Source organism: Varanus komodoensis, unplaced genomic scaffold, assembly GCF_004798865.1.
Source record: "Varanus komodoensis strain SLA01 unplaced genomic scaffold, ASM479886v1 scaffold52, whole genome shotgun sequence".
In the NCBI taxonomy this organism is placed as follows: domain Eukaryota; kingdom Metazoa; phylum Chordata; class Lepidosauria; order Squamata; family Varanidae; genus Varanus; species Varanus komodoensis.
In genome coordinates, this window is record NW_025336114.1 from 5,143,411 (window position 1) to 5,156,078 (window position 12,668).

At 42.6% G+C, this 12,668-nt stretch overlaps 1 protein-coding gene across 1 annotated transcript in view; it reads right to left on the minus strand.

Moving 5' to 3' along the window:
- Positions 1-12,668, minus strand: part of LGR6 (leucine rich repeat containing G protein-coupled receptor 6) — a 153,151-nt gene that overhangs the window by 63,175 nt on the left and 77,308 nt on the right. The window contains exon 6 of the mRNA XM_044447487.1: positions 11,107-11,178. Coding sequence (XP_044303422.1) covers positions 11,107-11,178 — 72 coding nt within the window. The remainder of the gene's footprint in view (positions 1-11,106; positions 11,179-12,668) is intronic.

Genomic DNA, 12,668 nt, shown 5'->3' on the forward strand with positions numbered 1-12,668 from the left:
AGTCTGTGTCCCAGCAACTTCCAAGAAGTCACTCCTTGCGTTTTAATCTTCTGCAGTAATGATGATGAAGATAATTATCCTATTCATAGACTTTTAAAAATCTTAGGAGACCTTTGCTCTCATTCCATCTATTTCCAAAGTGTTTCTCCAGAAAGATATGAGGAGGGAAAGATGCTAGTTCCATGGACTGGAATGTGTCACTGATTCCTTGCACACACCATAGTAATAGAGGTCAAGAAGCTGAAGGCTAGCACTTACAGGGCAATTCCTCGGTCTTTCTTTTGTATTTGAAGTCAGTGAAAAGGTATAGATATAGCAGAAGTGTGCTCCTCACTGTGCCATCCATATCCCACCCATGACAGCCCTTTTTCACCTGTTCTGTCAGCAGAACATCTGGACTGCTGGGGTGTTCCACCAGCAGATCTTTCATGAAACTAGTGTATCTTGTGTTTCACTGCAGTGGTATAGTTTCCATCCGGTCCTATAGCCCCCCAACCACTGGATGACAAGTATAGGATGGAGTATGTATACCTCCTGCCTGAGGTCACCACTTCAACTTCTATTGAAGTGAGGTGTGACCCAAGAGAGTGATGTCACAATAAGGTTGTTAGTCTTTAAAGTGTTCAAAGATTTCTTGTTACTGATAACACACCAATTTGGTGACAAAGACTGCTGAAGTGCATGACCTGTGCATTAAAAATGCACAATAATACGGTGAGGCTGAGACAGAACCAGTAATACTGAAAAATTCAAAGAAAGTTAGCACATACTTCAGAGAATAATTAACAAAGTAGGCATACTGATTAATTCTGAATCAAGAGAATCATTAAGTTGCCCTCATCCCTGTCTCAAAGGACAAGGAAGGGCTACATTAATTCCTGGATACAGTTGATTTCATTGGAAAGTTGAAATAATACTCTCTAAAACGGAACTTGAAAATCTAAAACAGCTAATTAGCAATACTCCTTTCATTAGATACTAATAACTAGAAGTCAACAAATTGTCCACAGTTGATTCCAAAGAAGTCATAGGTACTTTTTAATGCAAACATATGGATGCACAAATAGACAAAGAAGCCCTCACCTGATGTAGGCTATAAAAATTCATACATTCATTTATGGAAAATTGGAACTGGCTGCAACTGATCATACCCCATTGGTTTCAGTGCACTGAAGGGTTTGCCAGATACGGTTCGCAGTTGTGAAAGCTTCTTTACAACAGCTGTATAACTTACCCATCATATATAACACTAGGAAAAATCTAGTTGTTGCAAATGTATTATCCAGAGCAGTAGACAGAACAGATATTAGAGAGGCACAGTTTCTGCCAGTTTGTCATTGAAAAAAAAATAGTTCGGCTGAAAATTTTGTGCGATCACTGCAGGAAGTACAAAGCTTCACATTAAACAACAATAACAACAATTAGGAAAGCTGATAGTGCTAGCTGGCTTAGTAGCCACATGATGGGAAGCAGGGCTCCAAGGGCTAGCAAACAGAAGGCATTATGCAACTGGTCTGTCTTTTCCTCCTTAATGGAGTTTCTGCTTTAAGAAAAAAGATCAAAGATGTGATGAGAAAACATGGGGGGGGGGGCATCATGAGTAGCAGATGCTGTCATCTGAATATGACCAGTATCCCATGCAGTTTCATGAATGAAGGAGATAATCAGCTACATGCAGCAATCAAGGAATTTCTCTTCTCCCTGCTCTGAACATGGGCACAAGAAACTACATTTCAAGCTTTTCTCTCACATATGTTTTTTGGAGGGAAGAAGGGCCACTCAGCTATTTTATTCAGCCTGCATTTTGAGATGAACAAGCCTGATCCCTACCTCCTGAATAAATTTGCACATCAGAATATGAGAAATGCAAATCTTTTTTGGATTTTGCATTTCTCTGAAGTTTGTGGTGTGGTTCTCAGCTCAAACAAGGCATTGCAGTGTATAAAATGCATATTTATAATAAAACTTGTTTAGAAGTGCATACCTTAAGGAAAATGCACTTAGAAAAGCACATGCAGTGAGAACATTCTTTCAAAAATGTGCATTTAATGTGCAAAATTCTCATGCCATTTTTTTAAAAATGCAGATTGATGAAGAAATACATCAGAACAGACTTAGGAATGAGAACATGCAAAACTGACATAAGACTTAAAATAGATGTGCGAGCTGCTCCCATCACCTTTTAGTTTCATTGGAAAGATAAACCTGAGAGTTTGCTTTGATCTTTTAATCCAATCAGCCTTCTTATTTAAAATGCTGTAATTATAACTTACAGCACCTGCTTACTTTGAACAGCTTTGGCTTGTTGTTGGCTGGCAGAAAAACATGCAACATACCCATCTGCTCTAGGTAAGAGCTTGTAACCACAAAGTTGTTAATTAGCCCGACACACGACTCTTTCAGAGTACTCACAGTGTGCTCTTACCACACCTATAAAACTGGTAGACAGGCACTCTGCTAGAGAAGTACAGCCAGATCTCTGCCTTAAATAAGCACCAACATCCAACATGTAATTTAGAAATGTTGCCATCAAAGGTAGATGTGTCATTTCAATTCCTTCCATTTTGTGCAGATGAAAGACAGATAAGTGTGCTCAAAGGGTCTTCCCCTCAATAGAAGCATTGCATAAAGTCTTCCATCTTTGCCATGCCCACACACATGGCCACCATTTCATTCCTCAGTCTTTCTGTTTGTTATGTCAAATTCAACAATGTTGCTCATTCAAGGTACCACTCATTGCAGGTGCTAAGCATTCCTTTATAACAGGACCGTGCGATGTGGTAGGGATGGCAGCGCAGCACAACACCATCTAAAATGGGAGTGTACAACTTTTTCAACATGTTTTGGGGTCACAACATGTGCATACTTGGACTTTTTCTCACACACACATGCATACACCATCCCACCGATCTAGCAGCAGTAGAGCCAGAATTATCCATATGAAGATTGCTAGAGAAGCGAATGGAGAGATGCTGCCAGTGAGGAAAGAGCAATTGATAGTGGGATCTCTGGGAGTGGGAATCGAGTAGCAGTGGTGGCAAGCGGGGTGCTGGGTAGTTGTTGCACCCGTGAGGAACACACAGTTCAGGCTCGGCTGGAATGTCACCCTCTAAGCCTTGCATACCCTGGGTAAAGTATCTCACTGTGTGATAGTTACTTTTCCAGATGTGACAGCAGGTGACATGTTTTGGCTGTTGTTGTCATTGATAATGTCTCTTGTCACAGTGTACGGCAATTTGCTGCAAAGTAAAAGATCACCGCAGACGGGGACTGCAGCCAAAAAATTAAGAGACGCTTGCTCCTGGGGAGGAAAGCCGTGGCAAATCTAGACAGCATACTAAAAAGCAGAGACATCACCCTGCCGACAAAAGTGCATATAGTCAAGGCTATGGTTTTCCCAGTTGCAATGTATGGCTGTGAAAGCTGGACCATAAGGAAGGCTGAGCGCCAAAGGATTGAGGCCTTTGAATTGTGGTGCTGGAGGAGACTCCTGTGGATCCCTTGGACCGCAAGGCAATCAAACCGGTCAGTCCTAGAGGAGATCAACCCTGACTGCTCTTTAGAAGGCCAGATCCTGAAGATGAAACTCAAATACTTTGGCCACCTAATGAGAAGGAAGGACTCCCTGGAGAAGAGCCTAATGCTGGGAACAATAGATGGCAAAAGAAGAAGGGGACGGCAGAGGATGAGGTGCTAGATGGAGTCACTGAAGCAGTTGGTGTGAGCTTGAGTGGACTCCGGGGGATGGTGGAGGACAGGAAGGCCTGGAGGAATGTTGTCCATGGGGTCACGATGGGTTGGACACGACTTCGCGACTAACAACAACGACAACAACAACAACAACAAATGTAATGTTTTGGCTGATCCTAGATAAGCTATTACTTTACTGTTGTTTTGGGTTTTCTCCCCTAATGGACCAACACAACTTCCTACCAATTATATATACTTGATTAAGATACTCCAATCAGTCCTTCCAAAAGAGGTTGGTTGCAAGAACTGTTATATCTTAAGGGGAACAGAGTTCTCTAACACAAATCCCTAAAAAAGCATGTCATACTAAAGGTAAAGGTAAAGGTTTCCCCTTGACATTAAAGTCCAGTCATGGCTGACTCTAGAGGGTGGTGGTCATCTCCGTTTCCTAGCCAACGGAGCCGGTGTTTGTCTGCAGACAGTCTCCGTGGTCATGTGGCCGGCATGACTAAACACCGAGGTACACGGAATGCTGTTACCTTCCCACTGAAGTAGTACCTTTTTATCTACTTGCATTTGCATGCTTTCAAACTGCGAGGTTGACAGGAGCTGGGACGGAGCAGTGGGAACTCGCCCCGTTGTGCAGATTCGATCCGGCAACCTTACGATCAACCAGCCAAGCAGCACAGCAGTTTAAACCACCTGCATCCCTATATCCTACTACAAGATAACAAATTATTGCCTTAAAACCATGTGGAATTCCAGGTACTGGTGAAGCATTCTGAGATGACACAAGGGAAAGTTTTAAGTGGAAAGTTTAATGTGTCCGCATTATACTAGTCTATTGGCCACTTTGAATACTAAGGTGCTATTAGCAATCATGGTAGTGCTTTCAAACACTTCTTCAGTTTTATAAGGTTTAAAAGTGTCCAAAGCACTTCAATAGCATTATCTAAGTAATTATCACAAATCTAGTTGGGCTTGCCCTGTTTCAGCTCCCTAAATCTAGACACATGCAAATGGTATATCCTGGCCCAGACTGATAACAAGAATTGCACTGAGACCATGAATGGCAGACAAAATGCGTGCAAGTGTAATGCCTCAAAAATGTAACAGTTGGGCATCATATTATTAAAGACGAGCAATACTTGAGTTATTACTTAGAACTCCATGTTTAGAGGCTCTTGTTCCAGTTGAATTTATCTTTGTTTTCTTTGCTGGTCTGGGCATATTATGACTTCATAAAGACAAGCAGTTGGCTTTAACGTAAGTGATGGAGGATCCAAACATGCAAATTTCATGGAAAACAGCCGTCTCCAACCTGACGTCTCCAGATGTATTAGATTACAATACCCAGTATCCCCCAGCCAGCATGGCGAATTATAGTCCAACTCATCTGGAAGGCACCAGGCTGGGTAAGGCTGATGTAGAAGAATGATCAAGGCAACATTCTATGGTTCTTATTTGGATCACCTACCTACCCTTGCCCCCAGTCTGCAAGCTGTCTAATTCCCACATCAGCACTTTATGGAGTGCTGCCTGATTTCCAGGCAGTAAGTTAGTGCTCTGTGAAATGACATGCAATTCAGGGCAAATGGAAAAAACACAGCCTCTGGGCAATGTAAATGAGCGACTCAGATCCCCAGTCATCTTGTGATGTTTGGAAGCCACTCTGCAGTGATATATTGATGTTCCAGGTTGGCCATAAACATATAGAAGACTTGTGGAAAATTACTCACAGAAACTAAAAGAGACAAACGTGGTCTTTCTTCCTATGTAATGACCATCCCTGGGATGATATAGAAATAATAGAAGGGAATCTGGCATAAGGCCAGTCTGAGTAAAGAAGTATTGGCAGGCCCAATGAAATCTGAGGAAATCAGCTTAGCTTCAGATCTGCCTTAGATCTGCCTTAACTCACAAAGCAGCCAGCTAAGAGGAAGACAGTTGACTCAATGACTTTTCATCTCTCTCAAATCAGACCTAATTTATCCTAATAACTGCATATATAATGGGACTTAATAAGGGCAGGGAGCTCTCCAAAGAGAGAGCTGTATTAAATCTGGATTTAAGAAGCAAATTGCATTGATGAGAGAAGGACAGAGGAGCTTGCATACTCCTTCACTGCAGGAAAGACGCAAGAAAATGCGGCAGGGGCAGAAGCTCATTTTCATCAGGTGAAGTATGCCTGTGGCTTGGTTTGCATTATAACGGCTCCACCTGATGTGCCCCAACTATTCCTGGAGTTGGACTTGTAGGGGATGTAGTGGGTAACAAATCCTACCAGCAGGTATCGGCATACAGCAGTCAGGCAGAAGTGCCTGAGCACATTGTCCAGCAGTGATCTAGACATGCACTCAAAGGCTTAAGGATCAGCGGTGTCAGCAGAGGAGCTTCTGAGCCCAGGCACCTTTGCAGAACCAGATGCTCTCAAATGTCAGAAGCCTCTTGAGTCTGGACTCTGGACCAATATCTGTGTGCTCCAAGCCCACCTCCAACATCGGGCCGGCACATTCCATGGAGCCAATGCCCCAGTGCCAGCAGCACACCTGGCGTGAATGATGGAAGAGTGCTGACTGCAAATCAGAGGACTTTAAAGCTTCCACTGGTAGGGAGGAAGAGGACCTCTAGACTGAAGCACACAAAGCTTCACTCTCATCTTGAACTTTGACAGAGCAATTCACCCACTAGCTGCTTTCCACTAGGATCTGTGGGCTCCTGTTCAGACCAGTGTGTGGCATGCATGGGTGGCTTGAAAAAATCCCGTGATGCCAGGAATATCTGTGGCTTTATGCTTGGAAGGGTGGATCATAGACTGAACCTCAGTGAAACCATAGGACAGCTCAGGTTGAGCACTTAGAGACATTCCAATAATGTGTGCTGGTTGTTCTACCCTAAGCTCATGCTATTAAAAAAAAAAAAAGGATTGCCGATGTGACATGTACTCTCATTTACGAACTCTAACGTAACACGCAGGTAGGGAGGGATGGTAAGCTCGAGATGACTCAGGGAGCCCACAGATCCCACTGCACTGAGATGCCTGAGCCTCAGTGCCATTAGTGACATTAGAAGTGGAAAGTCAGACTTCAACCACTGTGATTGAGCAACCTTTGGTATTTGACTCAAGATCCATTGAAGAAAATCATTTGCCTCAACACACTTCTTCACTGTTGTCACCATTTGTCACTCAACGGTGCTCATCAGGAGGGTCTCAAAGTATGAAGTGTTCTTAATTTTTAAAGGGTCAGTATTGCCATCCTGCAGTTCAGGACAACACCAGATACTGAAAATGCAATACCTTGAAAAGACGAATGTTATCTCTTTCTCTCACACCAGGATGGCAAGGCTTTTGCTTCTGAAAGTTAGGCATTTTCCACAATCTGTATATTGCAGCGGCATTTTCCTACAAAATATGATCTATATTTTTTCCTACAAAATGAAAATTATTGTATTTTTTTCTACAAAAAAGCCAGTGTGAAACTGGCTTCTCCAAAGGATATCTACCCCAGTCCTCTATGAAGTGGAAGCAAAAATGAGAGAACAAAACCAAGTGTGTTTGTTATTGCACAGAAAACTATGCTTTGGAGTCTTGTGGAAGACTGCCCCACTTTCACATAGAAGGGGCAAGGCAGACAGTTAACTTCACTGGGAGAAATTAAAGGACCTTTGCTTGTCCCCACTCAAAATTGATTATTCAGTTCCAGTGAACACATTGTAGCTAATTGTTGAGAGGGAAAGTAGGTGCTTCATAAGGCTGGATACTGTCCAGACCACACCAAGGAAGAGATCATACAAGAATCTGAATGAGATTTCCTCCATAAGTACCTATCACGAGTAGCTTTGTGAAGGCTGTTCCAGAAACAAACCTGAGTCCCATTCAGAGATCAAAGTGCCTCAAAAACTAATTCACTGAGTTTCCTAATTATCCAGCCTTCCTTGGAGATGCAGAGGTCTCATGGGTGAAATGTAGAGTAACCTCTAAATTAGATGGTTTTAACCACACAGGTGTGTGTGGAAAAAGAAATTATGAAGAGAGCTGCTTGAAACAGGAATTGCAGAGGGATTGGATAATAAGTAGTATTGCATAATGACTTGACATGGAACCAGGCAAGAGATCTGTCATTATGAAAATTATCCTAAAAATCTCTGAAGATCATATTTATTCATTCCAAAGATAACACTGTCTGTAAGCATTCTCTCTTGGCCTCTTATGGCACATCAGAGAGTTATACGTTAGAGTTATTGAAGAACAGCATTAAAGAGCAATTTCATCTGGGCGTGACTGTGACAGGTACTTCTAGACAATGGATTTTTTTACTGTTGTCGATCCAGTCCTGAAAGGGTTGACTAGTCTAATTAAGTATCCTGGAAAGACTCCTGACTCCCATTACGATCCTAGCCCCATGTGCAGTTAGATGCTAGATGTGTATTCTGGAACTGATGCTTAGAAGATCTCTCAACTAAAGACTGTGAAAACTAAATAAGAGCCTGTGTTGGAAAATCAGGGAGGATTTGCTCCTCCTTGCTGAGAAACAACAGAGAAAGTCTAGTAGGTGCCGAGAAGACGGCAACTGAAATATGGTTCAGAAATCTGGGGCTCTAGCAATTGGGAAGATGGCTTTGCTTCTGTCCCATGGATGGCACCTACATTGAAAACAAAATGAGAATTCCATGTGGCTGGTGACACATTCACTGGGTTTGCACAATGTGCTAAGCCATACTAGTTGTGAGGCCTCCGTGGTATAGCATAGTGTCCAAACCAAGCATGTTTCCAGCAGGGCGATTTGTCTGGGCTATAAAGTCGTGGCTTATTGTAGAGTTTGCTTAACTCTCTATTGTAGGATAGTGTGTGGTCTGAACCCAGAGGCTGTTATCCTTATGCCTCAAGGCAATCTGCTAGGAAATCACATGGAAAGAGCAGTGAAAAACTGTAGCACCCTGTTTTTGTGGAGATGGACCCAGACGTTCTTAGTCCTCCTGCAGAATCCCAACATTTCTGCACTTCACCAGAAATGTTGGGATTCTACAGGAGGACTGAGAGCACTTGCTCCATACCTGCTCCCACAATGGTTCTCATGCTTTGACTGATAGACAACACAGTCCCCATGGTCCCCCTTTGACTGCTGCTCCCATCATCCTTTCCCTCTTCCTTCAAGTCAATTGATTCTGAATTATCACCAACATCAACCTATTTTCAGCATTAGCACAGCTGCCTTTCTCAGGCTGGTAAATGCCAGATGAGGGGGGCAGAGCAAGCCCTTCTTCAGAACCAGTTCTGGTCTGTGGAGGGCTACCAGTTGCTCTGGGACATGCAGGTGGTGGCCTCGGAGGAATGCTCCCAGGAATTATTTTTATTTATTTATTTATTTATTAAAACATTTTTATGCCGCCCCATTCGCCGAAGCCTCGGGGCGGCTTACAACAAATAAGTTAAATCATCATAACATTTTAAAATATATACATTAAAATAAATTACAAATATACAATATAAAATAAGCCGCCCTGGCCAGAAAAATTCAATAATATTAACATTTAAAAAGCTGCTTGAATAAAAAGGTCTTTGCTTGGCATCGAAAAACAAATAACGAATTCAGGTGTACAGGAGCCTCAGTGGAGCAACTGACCGGGACAGGTACCTTGTGTGCAGGTGGTGCTTTCCCCATAAGTCCTATTTCTCCACCCATCCTTTACTTAATACACTCAAAAGGAACATTGGACTTCCCAGCAGAAGTAGAAAGATTGCTTTTAATCACTTTTTAATCAACAAAGGCACATTTCTTTGAATGGTAGTTCACTGAATGTTTGGGTAGGGAGGAAAGGCCACAAATGGGAGAGGAGGGGCAGGCATGCGAGGGAGAGGACAATGAGGGGAAGGTAGCTGGAGATACAAATGGGACACTGGGTAATGAACGGGGCCTTTCTAGTAGCGGGTGGGGATGTTTGAGTACAGCTGAGGCTTTTGGGAGAGATGGAAGGGAAGGGCTCAGAGAGGAATTGGTCAGTGTTTGTTTATTTGTTTTAAAAAGTTATATCCCATCTAACATTCCAATGAAATCTCAAAATAGTTTACAAAAAGCATAATAATGATAACAACACAACAGCCTTTCAATCAAAGAGCAGTATAGAACATGCAGAATATATAGTAAAACCAATCAGATGTTAAAATTCTTGGAAAATAATAATGTTTTAGCCTGGTACAGAAAAGAGTTGGTGCCAGGTGTACCTTTCTGGGAAGCAGATTCCACAGTCAGGGCACTACCACTGAGAAGGCCCTTCTCCTGGGAGCAACCTTGTTGGCCTCTTTCAAAGATGGCTCCCGGGGAAGGACTTCTGCAGATGATCTTAGGGTCTGGGCATACATATATGGGAAGACACATTCCTTCAGATATCCAGGCCCTAAACCATTTGGGGCTTTATATGTCAGTGTTAACACTTTAAATTGAGGCCATTGGTAACCAGTGGAGATGATAAAGGATTGGTGTTATAAGATCTCGTCTACCAGTCTGAGTCAGCAGCCTAGCTGCTCTATCTTGTACCAGTTGAAGTATCCGGACCATTTTCAAGGAGAGCACATTGCAATAGTCCAAGTGGGAGGTTACTGTCCAGAGCATGGATTACTGTTGCTAGGCTCTGACTGTCCAACAGTCAGTGTTGCCAAGGCCTGGCTGTAGCTGATGACTGAGCAAAGCAAAACTTGCCAGTGGATTGGCATGAACTGAGAGAAGTCTGCAGGATGCTTGAACAGGCTGTTGGGTTAAGAAGGAGTTGTAAGAATCAGCTGGGAGAAAACGGCAAGTGGAAGAAAACATAAATATGCCCTGGTCATGAAGTGAATGGGGCTGGGGGGCAGGGGGGAGCTAGAGTGGTAGCAACAATGGACCAGTGACGGAAAAGCTGGTGATGCAGTGCTAATTCCACAGACCACGGAGCACTGATTTTACCACAAAGGTGCCCAAGAGACCTGCCAGTGCCCAGTCGGGTTGGACCAATCATAACTTTGTTGGCTTCTGGTTCTTCTGAGCTGATGCTTTCCTTTTGAAGCAGGACCATTTATTGTACTATGTATGTTTTATCATACTATGAATTGTGATTTTTTTCTGCACTTACTTTAATGCACTGCTTTTTTAGTTCTGTTCTTATTCTAATCTAAACTGCTCTGGGAATACCATGGTATAAGAAGCCATAAGTACAAATTTAGAAAATAAGCAGAGAAACAAATCAATATCAGTGACTATTGTTCTGAAGAGGTCACATTATTCATCTCTTGTGTACAGTATGATATTGTTTTACTACTCCCCGTCTAGAAAACTCTGCACTTAAGCTTCCTATGGAAACACTGCTGCATTTTTACCCAACTGTTGAAACCACTTGCTTAAAAGATGCCACAGTTAGCAATGACAATCTGAAAGGACTTACAGTGACTGAAGGTTTGGAAGATCCCACAGAGCCTCTGCTGGGATCCGACTGAGTTGATTGTTCTGTAACATCCTATAATTATAAAGAGAGAGAGAGCATTCAAAAACCAACCCTCAACACAATGCAATATACATTTTCCTGCAAATAAGATTTCAGAGTACAGGCACTTTTTGAGATACAAAACCATCCACTGAAAAATACAGCACTGCTGAATACTGCACCACAAAAAATGACACTCCATAGTCCATTTGTTCTGGGAGAACAGGGTTCTATGCTATCACAGATTATGCAACACTGGCAGAAATATTTCCAAGAAAAGCAGGTTCAAGTTCACACAGAGAGCTATCCAAGTTCATCTTTCTGGTAGAAAAGCCACAGAGAGCTCTCTCATGAGACTGCAGTGCAGCTGTTATTTGGCTCCTGTTACTTTTACCCCTGTCTCTTTGCCCAGCAAGGCAGTGGCATTGTGGTTATTCAGTAAAAAGGGTTGGCAACCTGGTGCTTCCAGGTGTTTGGGACAAGTGGTCCTATAATCTCTGACCACTGGCTATACTGTCTGGGGCTCATGGACAGAATGAAAATGACTATGGTATTCCAGGAAATGGCTACAATATTCCACTCAAGGGCGTGGAAATATTGATTACCTCAGGATAAGCCCTTCCTCACTTGGAAAGCTCAGCCACTAATATTGGAATCACTTCCATGTAATATCACAGGGCTCTCCGTTCACCCATCCCCTTTGCAGATGAATGGGAAATATATGAGAAACTTGGACAAAGGAAAGGAAGATTTCATAAAGAACACAGGTCTGATAGAAATATATGAATGACTTAGGTTTCACAAGCTAAGTCTTTTGAAAGCTCCATATATGTGGATTGCTGTAATAAAGGATTGCTCTGATAACTGGAGAGCAAAGAAAGAAGGTAACATTTCTCCTTTTCCACCCCACCCCTTTCCTACCCTTTCCTTCTTGCACCACCTTAAATGCATTGGCGAAACATCTGACCGGCAGGCAGAGAGAAGTGGCCAATGCCATGCAAAGGGAGAAGCACGCTGCACTGTGTGGGCCCAGGCAGCTCATTTGTCTCTGTGGAACAATGGCTCTAATCACAGGGTTTAGTGGACATGGTGCAGTTACACTGGGAGTAGCTGGCCAGCCCCGCTGCTTTTCGTAAACATCCCAGGCTGATGATAGTTATTTGTATCTACCCAAGTAAACACCAGAAGCACAACGTGGACAGCGCTGGTCCCTAGGACACTGTTTGTTCTAGTACAAAATAGCACAGGATGAGAAAGTGATTCCCAGCAAAATATTAGCCTTTGTTATGTATTAAATATAAGAGGAACCCTGCTGGCTTATCTTTCTAGGAATATATTTTATACTATATTACACAATAGTACTGCATTACATATATTGTGAACAGATACTGTGATGAAATAATTGCATAACTGTGTGTGATAGAATAATAAATACATAAATGCAAACTGTATCTAGAATGTGAAAAAACCAGCAACACAATCCGTGACAGGGGACAAGTAGCTCCAATATTTGCTTTAGGCAT